Source organism: Homalodisca vitripennis, chromosome 3, assembly GCF_021130785.1.
Source record: "Homalodisca vitripennis isolate AUS2020 chromosome 3, UT_GWSS_2.1, whole genome shotgun sequence".
In the NCBI taxonomy this organism is placed as follows: Eukaryota; Metazoa; Arthropoda; class Insecta; order Hemiptera; family Cicadellidae; genus Homalodisca; species Homalodisca vitripennis.
Genome location: NC_060209.1, coordinates 175,163,823 through 175,184,528, shown reverse-complemented (window position 1 = coordinate 175,184,528; position 20,706 = coordinate 175,163,823). Strand labels below are relative to the sequence as shown.

Sequence of the window (20,706 nt, the reverse complement as noted above, 5' to 3'; positions counted from 1 at the left end):
CTAGTCTCATCCAACAACAAACTAACAAACAACACAAACAACAACAAACAAACAAACAAAGTTAACTAACAAAGTTTTACTAAAACATTCTGAACAGGGGAACTGGCATATAAATGATTTTAGTAATGACACAGCATCAAAGATATAGCTAGGAGCAGCTGCATTAGTTTGAATAGTTTCATTATAACTAAAGGGTGGTCCAACCAAAATGCACGAGGTAAATTGTAAATAAAACAGAGTTTTCGAGAATTGTCTTAATATATTTTATTATGACATAAGGATCTATGACAATTATGTGTGAAACAAAATATCGGCCAAATGTTCGCCCCGGCTTCGGTGGCATACCTCTATCCGATGGTCCATATTTTGAATGACTCTGAGACATAATTGAGGCTCAATGTCGTTAATATGCCGAATTATCTCATCCTTTAGCTCTTGAATTGTTCTTGGCTTATTGTCGTACACTTTTTCTTTTAAATATCCCCAAAGAAAGAAGTCCAACGGTGTCAAATCACATGATCGTGGCGGCCAATTAACATCGCCATGACGTGAGATAACACGGCCATTGAATTTCTCGCGCAAAAGAGGTATTGTTTCTTTGGATGTGTGGCAAGTGGCACCGTCTTGTTGAACCACATATCGTCCAGGTCCCTATCCTCAATTTCTGGCCACAAGAAGTCCGTTATCATCTCACGATAGCGAACACCATTCACGGTAACTGCTTGGCCGGCATCATTTTTGAAGAAGTACGGCCCGATGACGCCGCCAGCCCATAAACCCCACCAAACAGTCACTCTTTCTGGATACATCGGCTTTTCAACAATCACTCGTGAATTTTCATTCGCCCAAATGCGGCAATTCTGCTTGTTTACGAATCCACTGAGGTGAAAGTGTGCCTCGTCGCTGAAGATAATTTTCTTTGAAAAATCACCATTGACTTCTGTCTGTTCAACCAACCATTCGGCATATTGACGACGCTTGAAATGGTCATTAGGCTTCAGATCTTGAGTTAATTGAACCTTGTAAGCGTGTAAATTCAAATCTTTACGCAATATTCGCATAAGTGATGTTCTTGAGATGTTCAATAGTTGCGCACGACGACGACTCGAGATTGACAGCTTTTCTGCTACACTATCGCGAACAACATCAATGTTTTCCGCAGAACGAACTGGGCGAGCACGCACAGGTGTTTTCACATTTCCCACAGATCCGGTTTGCTGAAATTTGCGCACAATTCTCCCGATTGTGGACACATTTGGTCGATTATGGTGACAAAAAAAATCACGAAGTGCACAAAATGCATTTTGATTTGAACGTCCATTTTCGTAAAATGCTTCAACAATCTTAACGCGCTGTTCAATGGTTTACCTCTCCATGGTTGAATTTGTCGAACAATGAAATAAAACAATGTCAAATTAAGTTGGGCAAAATACTTAACGTTAAGGTGTGACTAACAATTATCATCAAATCAAATCAAATTCTTTTATTGCAAGGACAACATGTATGAGTTGCATAGCAAACGTCAATATTGTACGAGTATATTCTAAAATTTTAAACATTCATACCACATTACCTCATTCAAACATACAGTTTTACAATCACGCATCTTTCATTTCTAGCCAATGAAACCCACTTCAAACATTGGAGTCAGTCATTCCAATTGTGTGGTCTCCCAGACGAATTCAAAAAACTCATCTGCATTATAAAATACATGCGACACCAAAAGGCGTTTGAGACGAGCTTTGAACGCCTTGGGCGTTGGGGTAGTTTTTATAGAGTAGGGCAGTCTGTTGAGGAAATTAACACCTGCTTGCGAAGGCAAGTGTTCACAAACTACCGTTCTGTGTCTTCCCGTACGGTAGTTTTCTCTGCCTCGTGTCTCATACATGTGTATGTCCCGGCCTCTGGTTAAGGCACATTTGTACATACAAAACATGGTTGTTTCTAAAATGTAGAGACACGGCAACGTCAACAGCTGCAATTTCTTGAAAACCGGCCTGCACGACTCTCTGTAATTGATTTTTGCGATGATTCGAATCGATTTTTTTTGAAGTCTGAAAACTCTCTGGAAGTGAGTGTTTGCACACGCTCCCCACAGAACCAGACCGTAGGACAGATGGGGATAAATCAAGCCGTAATACGCCGTTATCAGTACCTGACTCGGGCAGTATTTTGCTAAAGACCTCAGAACGAAAATTCCTGAGGAAATTTTGGCACAAACGTGGTCAATATGATCATTCCAGGTCAACCCTCTATCAAGGTGTATTCCCAGGAATTTTGAAGAGCAGACTTCGTCCAGTGTGGAGTCCCCCAAGAAAACTGCGGGTTCACTAAGGCTTTCCACCACACGCAATGAAAAATTCAAAACATTTGATTTTGATGAGTTTGCTGTGAGATTGAGGCTGTTGAAGTGTTGGACACAGTTGTTGATGTCAACAAAAGCCTGTTGTTCCAAAACTTCACTGGATTTCCCACTGAAACAGAGAGTCGTATCGTCAGCATACTGCACTAGTTTTCCATGCCGAAGTGATGATCCTATGTCGTTGACATAAAGCAGGAAAAGCACAGGACTGAGTATGGATCCCTGTGGGACACCATATTTCAGTTTTATTGGCCTGGACAGTTGATTTGAAATTTGGACAACTTGGGATCTGTGGCTTAGGAATGAGCTAAGCCATTCAAGGGGCACGCCTCGAATGCCATGAGACTCCAGTTTGTCTAGCAGTGTGTTATGGTCAACGCAGTCGAATGCTTTGGACAGGTCAAGAAACACACTCATTGTGTGTTTCCGATTTTCTATCCCCTCCACAATCATATCAACAAGACTAACAACTGCGTCAGTTGTCGATTTGCCCTTTCTGAACCCAAATTGTTCATCAGAGAGCTGATTGTATTTGTCCAAAAAAGAAAGCATTCTTATGAGAAAAAGTTTTTCAAATATTTTGCTCAATACTGGCAAAATTGAGACAGGCCTATAATTATTGATAGACAGCGGATCGTCTTTCTTAAATATTGGGACAACTTTAGCGACTTTCAGGAGGGAGGGGAAAACTCCACTTTGGAATGAAGAATTTATCAGTTGGGTTAATGGTCTCACTAAGTGCTTGAAGACACTTTTAATGAGCCATGTTGACATAAGATTTAAATCGTTTGATTTTTTTGGCTGGGAGCTGCTGAATAATTCGTTTAAGCTCATCCTCAACAACCGGCGCCAACACCATGGAGTCTGTGGGGCTCTGTCTTCGCGAGGGGCGTACTTGACGTTCAGATGGTCGAGGACTCAGCCCACCAGCAACGGTTGCGAAAAACCCGTTAAACTGGTTAGCAATCTCAGTTGCATCTTCCTCAAGTTTGTCCCCAATTTTAATTTTGATTTGCTTGTGAACTTTTGTTTTATTGTTAATGATGCTCCAAGTTGTTTTTGAAATATTTTTGGAAGAGAGAACTGATTTAGAGACATCATATGCTTTTGCAGCTTGGATCACTTTTCTGTAAATGCTTTTATATTTCCTAAAAAAATTTTGAAGTTGTCATTTGAAGTATTTTTATAAATTTCCGAGAAAAACTTTAATTTTTCTCTAGAAACCAAAATGCCTTTAGTGATCCAATGTTTGTTGTTTGATTTTGTTTTCGCAAACACTAATTTTTCTGGTAGGGCAGTAGATGTTCAAATGAAAATTTAGAGTGTCGTTAAACGTTTTGAATTGCTGCTCTACAGGATCAGATGAATTTAGAAAATTCCATGTCTCTTTACACAGGGAAGTGTTGAGGTGAGCGATGTTTTCTGGCCTTACGTCTCTTACTGTTTGTGTACTTTTGGGCTCCCTTTCTAATTTTATTCCACTTATTATGACCTCTTGGCCATAGTGGTCGGAAATCGCTGTGTTTACCACAGACACTGCGACACTTGAGTGATTGGAGATGACGTTGTCGATAGCGGATTTAGTTGTAGCCGTAACTCTCGTCGGAGTGTTGACAAGCAACTCAAGGTTGAATGACCTCAATAAATCGACTAGTCGAATGGTGGACTGATGACTTTTGTCCAACGCGTCAATGTTAAAATCCCCCATTACGACGAATTTCTGACGTTGGTTAGTCAGTTTCGTAAGTAATTGTTCGAATTTTGAAAAGAAAGTGTCCTTACATCCGCTGGGAGACCTGTAAATTCCGATCACTAACAATTTAGATTTGTTTGTTTGCAAATTGATTCCTACTGCTTCAAAGTCTTTTTCGGATAAATCTTGGATCGGAAAGGGGGAGAACATGAAATTTTGTTTCAGAAAAATTGCAACGCCCCCTCCTTTAGAGTGAGGTCGACAAAACGCGCAAGCCAATTTGTAATTTGGAATTTTGTAATGTGCGAGATTTTCCTCGTTAAACCAGTTTTCAGTTACCACAAGGAGATCAGTTTTTTGATCCTCGCACATGAGTTGGATTTCTTCCATTTTGTTGGTTGCTGATTGTGCATTTTGGTGAAGCAGTCTTATTTCAATTTCTGGGTGATTATTTGAGATTTTCCGATTTTGTTTGTCAATTTGGTCCTATGAGTTGAAGTGGGGTCCCTAAAAAAAACAGATTCAACATGTGATGTCGATGGTCTATATTGTCCTTCAGGCACTGTAGCAAGCCATTCTCACCACATCCGCGTAACTATCGAGCTGGAAACAGGTGACCCGGGGCGGAGGTGAGCTGACCAGCGGAGGCGGCGGTGGTGGGGTCTCTGCTGGGGTGGCTGGAAGAGTGTTGGAGCTGGGAGCCGGTTGAGTAGGGGGCACTCCAGGCTGTAGCCCTATCCTTGCACGTGCCGAGAGACTCGCCAGATGGTCCAGAATAAGCTCGGCCAGTAGACACTTGCCCTCAGGCCCAAGGTGCATTCCATGCCCAGTGAACCACCGCCTACTGATGGAGTTGAAGTTGAGTAGATGTAGACGTTTGTGTCTGACACACAACTCTTCCATATAGTTGTTCACCAGGCGGGTTTGTTGGTTCACTGGGTGGCGGGCAGGTAGGTCGTGTCTGTGGGGGACAGTAGCCAGTAACACACTGGCCGGGCCTGTGCGGGTGAGGATGCGCTGCTCGAGGTCTCTAAAGATGGTCTGAGACTCTCCGGCTGCGATGTCGTTGGTACCGGCAAGTATGACGCAGCAGCTCCTCGATGGCGGTGGTGATGCAGATGTAACAGCACCCAGCTTGGCCCCATCATCGTTATTGTTCCATCCAGTATGCATGTCCTTTTGTTCATTAGGCCTACCATGATCAACATTTGCAGATGTGGAAGGCTTATCAAACACTTGAACAGGACATAGGCCTGGGCCCAGTTTCAATTTCTTCTGTAACACTGTTCACTTCGACAACACTATCTTCATTCCGATACCGTTTAGCAATGTTTAGTCTGTTCCTTTCATTTATGTTTTTCTTGCTTTTCTTTGTCCTACCCATTTTCGTTCACACTTTACTAAATAACACTCAAAACAACAGCAGAATAATACTTAGTTGAGGTTATGAGAGAGAAAACAAAACATAGTTTTGATTAGTTGTTTACTAATGAACCAAAAACAGCTGATGCTTTCAGTGTAGTTCATCTTTGCCAGTAAAATATTTCACATTCAACATATAAAAAAGTAAAATAGACTGAAGTGTGAAACAATTAGAGTATTTCTAAAACAACAACCTATAATATTGGGCTGGGCTAATTTAGATCAGTAAGCAGCGTCCTCGCCGGCATCGTGTATTGTTTCACTAATTTTAGTTTATTTGCTATATAAAAGTCATAATCCTATTAAATATATAGTTTTTCTGAAAGAGTGCATTCTGAAGAATAATTAAAACATATTTTTAAAAATTGCTAAAAAAAGTCTTTAGCTGAATTTCAGTAGGGAATTCCCTTAACCGTTATAGTTACGATAACAAGTGATTGGACATTTTATATAGGAAATGTAATTTGTTTTTGATGTTCTGACGTCAGATATTTTATATACGCTCTAGTTCGGCCGCTATTTACTACTATTGAATATTCTGCACAGTAAAAACACGTATTCTGTCCCTGTCTACTAACTTCATAAAATTTTCTTTTCTGGGTAATCGTTAGAGATGCATGAAACATACACATTACATTATGTGTAGATTTCCCCATTTTCTAACAGACACAGAAATTAAATTTGAATTACTGCACCTCATTCAGCCGATATCGAGTTCAAATCGTGGTATTTAACGCAAAGGTCACGGGAATATCAACTATGCTAGCGTTTTCTCGCCTAACAGTAAGAGATAGGACAAAAAGTCACTGGACATTTTTTTGTAGTTTACTTCATTTACTATTTCCCACCAACGTTTACATTTGAACTACGAAAAAATGGTTAGGTCGCTATCGGAACAGAAAATAAACTTTTCATATAAAAATTGCAACATTCTTATATTTAAACGCGTTTTACGGACAAACCATTTACGATTGGGAAAATGCTACCAGAAGCTTATCTCACTAGGCATGCATATTTCTATGCTTGCAATCTTTACCACAATTCCCGTGCCAGCCCTGAATGATTTTACTGTGTATTTTGGCTTCGGCAGTAGCACGTGTGTTCTCTGTATTCTCGTGCTTCTTACCTCCCATGTCAAAGTTGCGATTTCTGGTTCTTCAAATTGCATCCTTACAAAAATTCTACACAAAGTCTAGAACCGCATAATTTTGTTACCTGAATAAGTTTCCCAGGAAACAATCGATGTGTTGAAAGTGTATAAAACACCATTATTTTCCAAGAATCCGCTGTCAAGAGGCGGATATATATATACACCGAGTGGAGTGGTGTAAATCTGTTGACATTTCTCGTAGTCGTGGATGGTAACCTGTCCCTTATTGCAACATAAGAAATAGTTTTTTGTAGTACACCAACGTTTACATTTGAACTACGAAAAAATGGTTAGGTCGCTATCGGAACAGAAAATAAACTTTTCATATAAAAATTGCAACATTCTTATATTTAAACGCGTTTTACGGACAAACCATTTACGATTGGGAAAATGTTACCAGAAGCTTATCTCACTAGGCATGCATATTTCCAAGCTTGCGATCTTTACCACAATTCCCGTGCCAGCCCTGAATGATTTTACTGTGTATTTGGGCTTCGGAAGTAACACGTGTGTTCTCTGTATTCTCGTGCTTCCTATCTCCCATGTCAAAGTTGTGTCCCGAGTAAGCGAAAAAGACAGGAGGCCTCGGAAGCGCGCCCCTCCCAAACTCGGAGCAAATCATAAAAAAAACAATCACATGCCACTAGTGGGAAGAGAGACAAGATTTCGAGTACAAGATATAATTAGGTGGCAAACATTTCCATGCAAAATACAATTACTTCAGCACCACGGTGCACCGTGTAACTTAAGAACTAAATAACAACAGATAAAATTCCAATATAGACAATAATATAATAAATAGAAATAAATAACATAATATAATAAATAGAAATAAATAACATAATAAATAAATAATATAATATAATATAGAAATTTGATATATAAATAACAATTTCAGGTACGGCGGTAGTAAATATAAAATTTTTAACAGGTAAATTTTTTATGAACTGAGGGGAGGAAAAAGATTGTAGAATTTTTAGGCCCACTATTTTTGAAAAGTAATTTTGTTTCAAGATTGTAGCCGAAAATTAAAAAAATATATATATTTAAAGCCAATTTTCGAAAGAGGCGGGGGCTTAGTTGCCTCCACGAATCCGAATTAAAGATGAAATCCTCCCCTTCAGGTCATGTAACTAACTAAATAAATACTGGCTAGGTACTGGCCCTCCTCCAGATCTAACATCTGGCAGCGCTCCCTGCACCCCAGTCCTCGCAAGTTCAGTATAAGAAGTAAAAAAACATTTTTGATCCAACCTTGTTCCAGAAGAAATGAATGGGAGCACTACACTCCGGTTGGATGCCGGTCCAATAGCGCTGGCAGGGCGCGGGCATTCAGTTGGCTTCAGTGCTGTGGGCAGACTCGCCGCATCAGTCCCGCTGACGGCACTCACGGGGACCCTATAGAATCCCAACATAACCAGTAGATATTTAGAAAAATGTTATTGCAACCTGAGAAATAATAAAAACTTAATTATGTTTGCCACAAAGTATATATAAAATATTTAAATTTAACAACTAAAAATAACCATCTGTAACTAACAGTACCTTTTAAGTATCAAAGACTATTTCCTAAAAATAACTCAAGACACCAAGTATTATAAAATACACTACTTGGTGACAATATTAAATATTATGTACAAAACAAATTTTCAAATATATAAACATTTACTTATAGGATAGAACAGCCATACTAAATTATTCAGCGTGATCACATTTACTTGTAACAATAATTCACTGGATTTTAATCATTCTATTATAATATTATAATAATTTACATTCTATTATTAAATATTAATTGTAAGGTAGGCCTAATAATAATTATATAATTTACAAATAATAACAGAACATTATTTCCCAGATAACAATAATTAAATTATAATCCGTTCACGCTACTATAAGGCAATTAAATAATTAACCAATAAAATGAAAATCATTAATGTTGCCACCCAATTTTGCACGCAACACAAAACACGAGGTAACAAAAATTAGCAAAGTCTGTACCGTCTCGCTTACCCTAAAAAAGACAAAGTGTGTACACGGAATAAATAATTTCCGTTCGCCGAACGGATCAGTTAGAAAGCACTAGAGCAAAAATAAAAAACTTAACTAGCATAGTAAATAAATTAACAAAATTTAGAACGTGCGAAAGACAGGATAGAACACTGCGACACGAACACGAACACGAGGAACACAAGTTACAAAATAATATATATATAAACTACTTATAACTAATCTACGATAATATATGTCTGGGTGGGAGAGAAAAACCGCCAACTAATTAAGTAAAGAGAGTGAAAAAGACAATTACCTGCCGAAAGTCGGTGAATTAGCCAGCCATGTGGAACGGGACGAGCAGTGAACAGACAGCAACGCAGTAGCTTCTCCGAACGTGTCTGACCGCTCCGAACAGTAGCCGGTGCCGGTGAACAGCTGGTCGGTAAACTAGTCAAGGTCAACCAGCTGACCTCAACCAATCAGTCCAACCAGGCAGAAAATCAATACTCTGACGGAGTGACTCCCCCACCGACTGACAAGAGTGGCCGAGGTGGGAAAAATAATAGACAAAAATAAATTGTCCAAACTGAGCCCCGGCTCAGTTGCGATTTCTGGTTCTTCAAATTGCATCCTTACAAAAATTCTACACAAAGTCTAGAACCGCATAATTTCGTTCCATGAATAAGTTTCCCAGGAAACAATCGATGTGTTGAAAGTGTATAAAACATCATTATTTTCCAAGAATCCGTTCTCAAGAGGCGGATATATATATATATACACCGAGTGGAGTGGTGTAAATCTGTTGACATTTCTCGTAGTCGTGGATGGTAACCTCTCCCTTATTGCAACATAAGAAATAGTTTTTTTAGTACACCAATTGTTTTATGAGTGATGGCTCGTTTGTGGAGCACAGGTCCCACACATGATAAGTAGATCTTTACTATGTTCACTCTCTTCGACCATGCAGATCCTCGTACCAATTCCCGTTGGGCTGATCTCCTGTAACCAATGTGTAATAAATATATACTATTTATAATTAATAAACATTAAATATACTAATAAATATAACAATAAATACGACTTGGCAATAGTAAACAACAATATTGCGTATAAATACACACAGCAACAATTAAATAATTAACAATAATAAATACAACACAGAAATCATTAACAGGCATATCCATAATATACGGACATAATATAAAATAATATGTGATAAACATGTAAGAAATACATAAACGATTTTAATAAATATAATGCTTCAGAGTCACCATCGCCTAACTATGTTTTATTACGTTATATTTATTACGTTCATTATGTTATATTTACGTTGAGTGATTGTTTTCTTCATATCTGTTTCTTGGTCTTGAAGATTGACATCCATGTCTTCTTGGTCATCGATGACAATTGGCTCCAATGATTGAACTGAAAAAAATATTCTTCCTTAAATGTGTCTCTGTTTACTGGATATATTCCAGTTCTACGAAATCCCGATACTCTTTTATCAATCGTTGCCACAGTCACATTAGCTTCATTAATAATTGTGGCTGTCGTAAGGAGTAATCTTCCTGTACGTCTCATGTATTTGTCACACTCCCTACTACAGACATTTTTTAAAGGGCCATAGTAGGATACATCTAGCAGGTGCAGTCTTTGTGATGTATAAGTTGATATGGAGAGCATATGGATGTGGTTTTGGCGACAAAAGTCATAGCTTGGTAAGGACACATGACTTCCATGGTTATCTAGGATTAAGAGAACTGGGTCCTCTTGTGATGGTTTTGCTATCTTGTTAAAATGTTTCAGCCAGTCGAGGAAAATCTTTTCATTTGACCAGCCACTGTGCGAACAAGTATAAACTGATCCAGCTGGACCACCTCTCTCAAGTAGTGGAGACATCCTTTGTCTTGGATAGATAAACATTGATGGGACATAAGATCCAGATGCCCTTATTCCACAGACAACAGTAATATTTCTCCCTCTTTCCCAACTGGTTATACCTCCAACTTCATGTTTGCCTTTAGGGGCGAGGATATGACCTGGTTTTTGCACACTAGAAATTCCAGTCTCATCCATATTGAAAGTACGAGTAGGCTCAAAATTGTGTCTTTCCATCAGTATTGTTAAAATATTATAGAGTTCAACTTCTTCCTTATTAAATCCAATCACTCTACTAATGCTTGTTGCCGATGGTTTTCGTAGAGAAACTTGAGGATGCCTCTTGCGAAATCCCGAAACCCAATTTTCACCGGCCATTCGTGTGGCTTGATTGAAGTTATGCTTTATATTTAATTCTTCTGCTGCTTCAAAAGCCAGTCGTCTCAAATCTGTTATAGTAATGCCGAAAAAAGATTTGCAAGAGTGATAACTCTGGTGGTCAAATCTTATTCTTGATCTTTTTAAAAAACTGCAGGTCGTCCCATTTCCGGTTTTGAGGTTTTGCTACTTTTCAATCTGTCACGAAGAATAGATCTGGGAATGTTGAATTTTAAAGCAACACTTTAAACTGACTTTCCATCAGAAACCTGTTTCATAGCTGCTTGTAAATCATGTTCGGTCCATTTTGCTTTCTCAGTGGTTCTTTTTCGGATTCTAGGCATCTGGAATAAACATTAAAAATCTAAATTAGTCACCATGGCAGCCACTATGGCGGAATTACCCCTGGTGAAATGGCGAAAATGTGTAAACAAAGTCAACAGATGGACCAAAACGTGCAACCTCAATACATCAAAATGAAGCGTATTACATAATGTAGACTATGTACATTATTACCTTAAATGAATAATGTAACACTGTAAGGTACATACTTTACTTATTTGAAGCTCAAAAATAAGATGCAGCTTGTTAAAAAGTAAACTTTACACGACACTATACAAACAGCATGAACAATGGCCACCATTACCCAAGGCAATATTTCTAACTTTGTCTGCTAGAGTTCAGGCGTTGTCATGATCTCTTGCTGCAGTTCGTTTGTAAACTAGACTAGGTGGCGGTATATCCCCGGGAGGAGGAATTCCCCCGGTCTACCCTAACTTGAAAATTGATTGTTATTAAAATTAACTCTTTCCATCTCTCACTTTATAATCGAACATTTTTAGTATCTTATTGTTGTTTATTTCATATAAGAAATGTAACTTAAGATATGGCATTATAGCTATACATTTTCATGATTAGTACAAAATTATGCTTTGTTTGTATACTTTGAAAATGTACAATCAGATTCCAGGAGTCGAGTCTGTGACAATTCAGCTAAACTAAACATTCACATGCATTATAAGCTAGTATAATATCATAATAATAACATAATCATTATGCCAGTGAGACATCAAATCGTTGCCGTTCATGCAAAATGTTGTATGTAAAAAAGTGTACTTTTCAGGAAACAAAAAAAAACATGATAACTTTTAACGTAATATAACTATGTGGTTTGTAATAAATAAATGTATGTTTAAAATGATATTGGTTAAGCTCAAATATATATAAATGTAATATAACCATTTTTCTTACGTTTAAGTGAACATACGACTTTTTGCAGTTAGAATCATTTATTCGGGCTAACATAACGTATTTTGCATTACAACATAGGACATTTTGCACTTAATGTAGACTTAAGTCAGACTTAAAACGCAACATAGGCCATTTTGCTTTGAAACATAGACATTATTTTGTGAATTATTAAGGTTTAAAAAAGAAAACAGATACATAGTTTTAAGAACAATACAGTTTTATCGATACTTACTACTCTACTAGAATTAGTACTTAAATGCACAAACAAACGTAATATTAAATAGAATAGGACACGTTGAGAAATGTTTAGTATTTTGGCCATATTTACAAATTTGATCTGCATTACATTTACTTAAAAAAATTATTGCAAGTTAAAACATTGCTATTTTACAAGTATAACATGTCTGCATTGGCTTTTGTCATCGTTACACTCGTGGGGAAGTGTATCATAAAAATTATGGTAGTCCTCATTAATAACTTTTTTTAAATACTGCAAATCTTCAAACTTTCTTGTAGTAATTTTTATTGGCGACTTGTAAAGACTACATAAATTTTCAAAAGCAGTATGTGTTTTGGGTCGTCTTGGAAGGGTTTGCCAATTGTCTTCCAAATCGAGCTTGAAGTAAATGCAGCCTTTGAAATAGCGAAACGCACACACATCAGAGACTATGGGATCACCTTTCTTCATGCCAGGCCGCACACTAGTGTAGTAGCCATTTGAAAAGTCAATAAAATCAGTGTACTTCAGTACTACAACATTAAACTCTGTTGGTTTGCTCCTTGCTTCTCGAATCGATCTGACATAGTCAAAGGGCACGTAAAACTCCTTTCCTTTAATTTTTTTCTCGATCTTACTATGGACCGAATCTACCTCCATTTGTGTATGTCCTACTTCAAGGTATTTTTGATATATTGTTGCTTTATTAACATTTGAAAGGTGAAGTAGTGCATTTGAGACCTTCTCGCACCTATTCTGATACCCGCACCCATCTGACCAAATTATGATTTCAGAAAGGTTTTTTGCACAAATTTCTTTTTGTAAGAATTTGTACAGAATGGATGCAATCACATCACTTTCTAAGCTACCATTGGCCTCATGCCACAAAAAACAATTTACTTCTGCATTTTTCATATTATAAATTGTATAATTATGCAGTTTTAGTTTAGTTTTGTAGTATGCAGAAGAACTCATTATGTTAGGTAATAAAAGAACGGCTTGAACATCAACTGTGTAAACGCCCAATGATTCGTTACTTAATGCTCTTTCCTTATCTTTCTCCTTTTCTGCCCTGGATTTCTCTTTTTTATTTTGATGTATTTTTAATTCTTCATCAGACACAGTTCCTAGTTTATGCTTAATGCATGTTTCACATTGGTCTTTTTTGGGTTGGTAGAGATCAATGTTAAGCTTATACATAACCCTAGAAAATACTGACCAACTAGCACTTCTACTGTTGTCAACGCAAAAATTTTGCTTGTATTCCTTGAAGAGCGCTACTTTACTTTCCCATACTGGTTCAAGGTAAAGTTTTTGGCTTGAGACCCTGCAGTAGTGGGACTCCATCTTTGGGAGACTAAGGAAGAACTCTTCTACCGAGCGAGACTTAACATCCTCTGAACCTCGCTTCTTCTTAGATTTTGCAACAGGAATGACAGGATTATTAACATTTAATGGTTCAAAATTGTATTCCTCTAACTCAGTATTATCATGTGTCAGTTCACGAAGCCATGACTGAACACTTCTTTCACCCACATCCAATGTGTGTAAAAACATTTTCAAGCCATGACTGAACACTTCTTTCACCCACATCCAATGTGTGTAAAAACATTTTCTTGCAAACATTAATACGCATGTTGTCTTTGATTAGATGATATTTGTATGTTACATTTTTTTAGTTGAGTCAGTCAGAATAGATGTTTTACGTCTTTTAGTAATTTTCTTTCTTTCTATCAAAGAGGAGATGTAGGCTTTTCTACCAGACCAATCATTTAAAACTTTCCAAAAATATTTAAAGTTTTTCTCTCTGTCTTCCTCCTGCAGACTTGAATATGACAAAGAGTTGGTATTCTTACTACTCCACTTACACGTACAGCGACATTTCATTTTCCTACCTTCCTTGTCAACACTCAATGTAAACTTTCCATTATTTTTTTTTAAGCCCTTGTAACTTTCTCCCCGCATCCTCTTTTCTTTGTTGACTTGTCTTTGCCATTGCTGTGGATTAGATAAACCTTTCCGACTTCTTTTAAGTTTCTGTTTTATCCCTCTTATTTCTTGCCCTCGAGCTTCATTTCTATTTTCTTCTCCTTCTCTGTTTTCAACTACACTATCTTTATTAGTATTCAGTTGGGTATCGCCTGTTAATATTTGTTCAAAAACTACTGTTTCTTTTTCTGTGCTGCTTTCTGGTTCTTGTCCGATTTGCTGTTGTTTTTCATAGTTTGTTACTTTCTGAACTGCTACGTGTTTCAGCAGACTTACTTTATTAATTTTCTTCGATCTTCTTTTCTTTTTTGGTTCCTCATCACTGCTAGAAACCTCACCAAAGTCACTACTGGGAGCGTAGTTGTACTCATCTGAATCCGAAAATAAAGGACTGTCACTATCTGACAATTCTTTGTAGTTTACAATTTGGCAGAGTTTTGTTTTTACTGTATTTGAAGTGTTATTTTCAATATTGGTAGTAGGCTTAGGACTTACAAAATAAGTATGCTCATTAAGGTTTGTTGTACTGTTGTTGTCGATGTTCACAATACCAAACTCACGGTCCATGGATTGTCGAACCTCTGGTGAGACCTCATTTTCTGCCAACGCCAGTTCAACTAAGCGCCTGCCTCTGAGAGCCATAATTGATAATCTGAAAGAATACAACAGATGTAGCCTAATTACTGTAGTAAAAAACTAATTAATTTTACTGAGAAAAAATGTAACTAGGGATAAATTATTATCTAATAGCCGAAAAATAAATATATTAACATTAAAACAGTATTTTAGGTATAGCCAAAATATAGTTGGTTACAAAATGATAAGCATAGTGAAACATTCAGAAATATTCAATTTTACTGATACTTTGATTTTATACGATACCGTTATGTCAGGATATGCCAACACCGCGACCAGTTATCTATAATAGGCCTAACTTAGGTCTCAATAGCGTTGTGAATTCATTACTCTCTAAAGTTTTGCCCCATATATATTATCGTAATGTACTTTACAGTATCTAAGTTTCAGTTAGATATAAAGTCTTGATTAGCGCCTAAAACTTTTGATAAACTAATCTAATAAACATAAATCCCGCAACAATCAAACCCAACAAGGTAATATAATTTTATAATTCCTTATTAAACGTTTAATAAATTCAAGTACAGTTACAAAACTGTAGGCCTAAAATAAATTTAATTAGGCTTAGGCCTAGGATAAATAAGCCAATATACTTAAATAGTATGTTAGATGTAACTGTAATATAATACAACATTAAGTAGTTTAAATTAAGATTTTAGAACTACATAATCATTTGATTCAAAAAGTCTTAAGTATGAATTGAAACAAGCCTTTTTACAAGAAAAACTTACGACATTTTGCAGTAATAACATTAAACACTTAATAAAACAATTTACATAAGTTTGTAAGTAAATATAATAACGCCCCAACACATTGGCAACATTAGAATCCTATAAAGAATCCTTTTTCAAACCAAATCAAACTAAAAATTGTTTTTGTTGCAAAAATATTCAACAACCATAACCTCACTTTCACTGACAAATAACTTTTAGATGTCAAATCGAGCATTATTGTTATAATTTACAGTAAAAACATTAATATATCTGCCTAAAAACAAACCAGAACTTTTAACAAACAGCAGCTGAGTAAAAATAAGAAATTATACTTTATTTCACTTACCTATTATTATGTTAGAGCTGAGTTGCCAATCAATCAACAATCCAATGACAACATGAGACAATTTGCAGGAACAGGTGGCTTGACATGAAAACATATGGCATTTTGCATTTTGCTACAGCTCTTTTTCTATTTGTCAAAAACATATGACATTTTGACACAAGTTCCGGATAAAAAAAATTGAAATTTTAACATAAGACATTTTGCACGAACGGCAACGAAATGGCTATCTATTCCCCAGTTGAAACAGTTTTCCTCTGTCGTTCAAGTAGACAATTACAAAATTATAACCAACCTCTAAAGCAGCCGCTTCACTTGTACTAGTCACTTTAGAGAGCTTCGCTGGTATGACTGTATAATAGTTTTCTAAGGCCAAAATTATGATTCTTTCTACAATTTAACCTGCATCGTCAAATATTTTTGTTTTGGCCAAGTTCTGGATAGACCTAAAGAATGTATTAACACTACTAGAAAGTAAAAACAAATTAACTGTTTACTTACAAAAAAATATACGACTTTCGAAACAATTGAATCGGTTTTTTTTTTTTAAAGGGAGACATTCCAATAACATAAACTTTACAGTAACCACTAAAAAAATCTTGTCTTATTATATATTTAATAAAAATAGATTTGTATTTTTTAATAATTTGTAATATGTTATGGTTACAATAAATGGTTAAAATTTTATGTTTATAGAAGTACAATTACTATGCTTTCTAACCCTCTATTCATAAAAGTTACTGCAAATTTTTTAAAAGGGCGATACTACATTACTTAAAACTTGTTTAGACTGATAAAAAGATTTATGTACACTTTATTAAAAGTGAAAAAATGTATTTTTTAATTTAAAATTAATTTATATAACATTAATAAAATATAACATTAATAAAATATATACAAAATACAAGGCTAAAACATTGGAAAACAAAGTGCTCACAAAACAATGAAATATGTAACTTCTATGACCGATGAAGCATTATAAGCTGAGTGAGAGGGCCTAATGACTGAGCCATGGATGACCTTTTATGTGGTGGATATGTGATCCCCTCGAGGTGGATTTGGTGAGCTGCATTTAGTCGATAGTCGCTCACTCTCACATGTTTTATCTCACCATTTTCCTTGGTCACTGGAAATGATGACGTCCCTGATCTGATCTCATTCATCCTGTTTGGGAGGGAGCTCATGAAGGTGACGAATTTCACAAAATTTCACCTACAAAATTCACCGTTACTGCCTTTAATCTAATTAAATAAAAATTTTTACATATACAGTAGACATACTTCCTGGCCTTTAAAATCTGATCTCTTTGTATTTTTCAAGACATATGTTTTTATTTAAGTCTAAATTGTTTTATTATTACTTTACTTTTATTTCAGTTATATGGGTCTGACGATGTGTTCTTTGAGCACGAAAGGCCTCACAAAATAAAACTTTTTCATTTTATTGGAGTGTTTGACCATATTTAGACAGCATTTAGAATTTCCAATAAGAAGACGCTGGTAAAATGTATGTAACTTCTATTAAGACAATGTAAAATTACTTCACATTTTTCAAAAGTAGTTATGTTATATTGAAAATATAAGATTAACTTAACAAGAGTATCTTTACAATATAACATAATAACAAGAACAAGTAATAAAAGTTTAAAAATACTTAAGTCAATCATTTTAATAAAACATAATCATTCACTCTACATTTTTACACAATATTTTCTTCTTGATCCTCACTGTCGGAGTCATTCGTTGTGGTTGGCCACGCTAACACGTCGTTATAAAATAATGAAAACCAATTAGGAACATGTTCCTTAATTTTTTGAATATCTTGAAGTTTGGCCTTATTTATGGCAATTTTCCCTTGTGGGTAAGCACCCGAACGAGGGGGAAATACAAGTTTTGTTTATTTTCCCATACGAAAGTTATGACCAATGAGACCATTGATCACAGTAAACCCTTCGACACAGCCTTTTTTAGATGATTGATATACAAAGTGATACAACGTACTTATCTGGAAATGAATTTTGTTTAGAGGTGGGTCCAAGTAACTGTAATCGCTCCTTTGTAACTGGTACTCGCCTCTCAAAAAGTAATCGATTACTCTAGGCGTCGAGTACCAGGTACAAAGTAATCACTTCCTCACCGAACGCGGCTACTGTCTAGCAGTAACAGTTACGTGTAACAGTTTTCGTGATGAGCCCCTCCCTACTACTGCAAATCTAAGCGATTACTTGGCATAGTACTTGTATTAGTAATCGAGCTGAACTAAAATTCAATGGTACTACTGAGTAAATTGCATAGCAAGCATTGAGTACAACATATTTGATAGCCTCTACTTTTTTGTACTCAATTATACGAGAATCAGTATTTAAAATAATCATTTGAGTTACCGTATCTTATTATCTAAATATTAAAACAAAAATATAATCAAGACAGAATTAAATGTTTAAAGTCAGGCATTAAAAATAGTACTGGTTTATCATATTACTGAACTTACTGAATGGCAAACAAAATGTGTGAGTTTTCCATTTGCTACTTACAGTAGTTAAAACGTTATGGTAAAAAAATTGTGACTCAGAAATATTCAGATTAAAGTCAGTTATTACACAATGAAATAACCATGCAACTAACTAACACTTTATAAACATTGCACAACACACAATATGTTTTACAATCTAAGCTTACTACACGTTTACCACAAGAGAGCCAAGAAGTATACTTATATTGACGACGAAATGAAAATATAATGGAACTTTATGGAACGGGAATTCGTTTAGTTCCCCCTCCTAAGGGGCGCGGGATAAACCGAGTAACCGACCAATCTGGTTGCTGCGCTGATGACTAAGACATATTCCTGGAAACCCCAACCAACCTCCTCCCCCCATCCTTTGTAACCTGCTGAACTGAAATAGGGGTCAATGCACCAAATGACGAATGCAGACTGTCATGGGTGGAAACGTGAGTACAGGATGTAATCGTATTCGTTGGAACAGGCGGACAAAAACGGATTCCTGGTTCCCCAGTCTACGATAGCAGTTGTGTCCGCAAGAGTAATCGCGATTACAAAGTAATCACTAAAAGTAACTGGTACCAAGCTGTACCAGTAATCGTTGTAATCGGTACGGCAAAGTAATCGTTTAGCGCATCTCTAATTTTGTTGTGTTTTGCTGTTTCTTTTCCTTTTGTTTCTTCAGAAATACAAGTTTTTTTATAGTATTCTTTCATCCACGATTTGAAGTCAGTTATATCTTTGGCCACAATCTGTTTTACTGCAAATTTACCAGAAATTGAAGAACTTTAAAGAATGACTTCCTTTATTTGATCTGGAATATACAGTCGATCAGGTTTTTTTAAGGCTTTTGAAATTAATCCAAAATCCCTGTCACATGGAAGAAAACTGTGTCCTGGGAGAGGGTTAACAAAGAACTAAAATAATAAAGTCTATATAGCTTAAAATATATAGTGTCACATATAATATGATAGTCTACAGAATCGCATAATACTCACAGTTCACATAAACACATAAAAAACGCACACACGTTAAAAAAATAACGGTCACTTGAACAGCACAAAGAAAAACAAGACGGCTAAATCGCCAGGAAAACAACTAGTGTGGCTTCCCCTGGCAACTAACGAACAACACTGGGGATAAAGCAGAATGGTTTGTTTTACACGGCCTAAGGTACTTAGTTACGTACCGTATAAAGCTCGCCGGGCTCTGGATTTCAAGTGTAATAGATTGGGACTGAGTCATTTTTGTACCGTTACACAGAGGTTTTACTTTGAGGACGTTTTGTCGCTTAACCGTTATAGTTACGATAGCAAGTGACTGGACATTTGATGTAGAAAATATAATTTGTTTTTAATGTTCAGACGTCAAATGTTTTACATACCTTCTAGTTCGGCCCCTATTTACTACAGTACTAACGAAAATTCTGCAAGTTAAAAAACACGTATTCTGTCCCTATCTACTAACTTCATAAAACTTTCTCTTCTGGGTAACCGTTAGAGATGCATTAAACATACACATTGCATTACGTATAGATCTCCCCATTTTCTAACAGACACTGCAATTAAATTTGATCTACTGCACATCATTCAGCCGATATCGAGCTCAAATCGTGGTATTTAACGCAAAGGTCACGGGAATATCAACTATGCTAGCGTTTTCTCGCCTAACAGTAAGGGATAGGACAAAAAGTCACTGGACATTTTTTTTGTAGTTTGCTTCATTTACTATTTCCCACCAACGTTTACATTTGAACTCCGAAAAAATGGTTAGGTCGCTATCGGAACAGAAAATAATCTTTTCATATAAAAATTGCAACATTCTTATATTTAAACGCGTTTTACGGACAAACCATTTACGATTGGGAAAATACTACCAGAAGCTTATCTCACTAGGCATGCATATTTCTATGCTTGCAATCTTTACCACAATTCCCGTGCCAGCCCTGAATGATTTTACTGTGTATTTTGGCTTCGGCAGTAGCACGTGTGTTCTCTGTATTCTCGTGCTTCTTACCTCCCATGTCAAAGTTGCGATTTCTGGTTCTTCAAATTGCATCCTTACAAAAATTCTACACAAAGTCTAGAACCGCATAATTTTGTTACCTGAATAAGTTTCCCAGAAAACAATCGATGTGTTGAAAGTGTATAAAACACCATTATTTTCCAAGAATCCGC

At 36.2% G+C, this 20,706-nt stretch overlaps 1 protein-coding gene across 1 annotated transcript; it reads right to left on the bottom strand.

Annotated features, from left to right (window-relative positions):
* Positions 1–9,568: 9,568 nt before the first annotated feature.
* On the bottom strand, positions 9,569–16,153 carry LOC124358481. Its single transcript, XM_046810775.1, has 3 exons — positions 16,031–16,153; positions 14,242–14,987; positions 9,569–9,621 (listed from the first exon to the last, which is right to left on the bottom strand). The coding sequence occupies exons 2-3, from the start codon at positions 14,975–14,977 to the stop codon at positions 9,569–9,571; spliced, it is 789 nt and encodes a 262-aa protein (XP_046666731.1). The 5' UTR covers positions 14,978–14,987; positions 16,031–16,153.
* Positions 16,154–20,706: the final 4,553 nt, after the last annotated feature.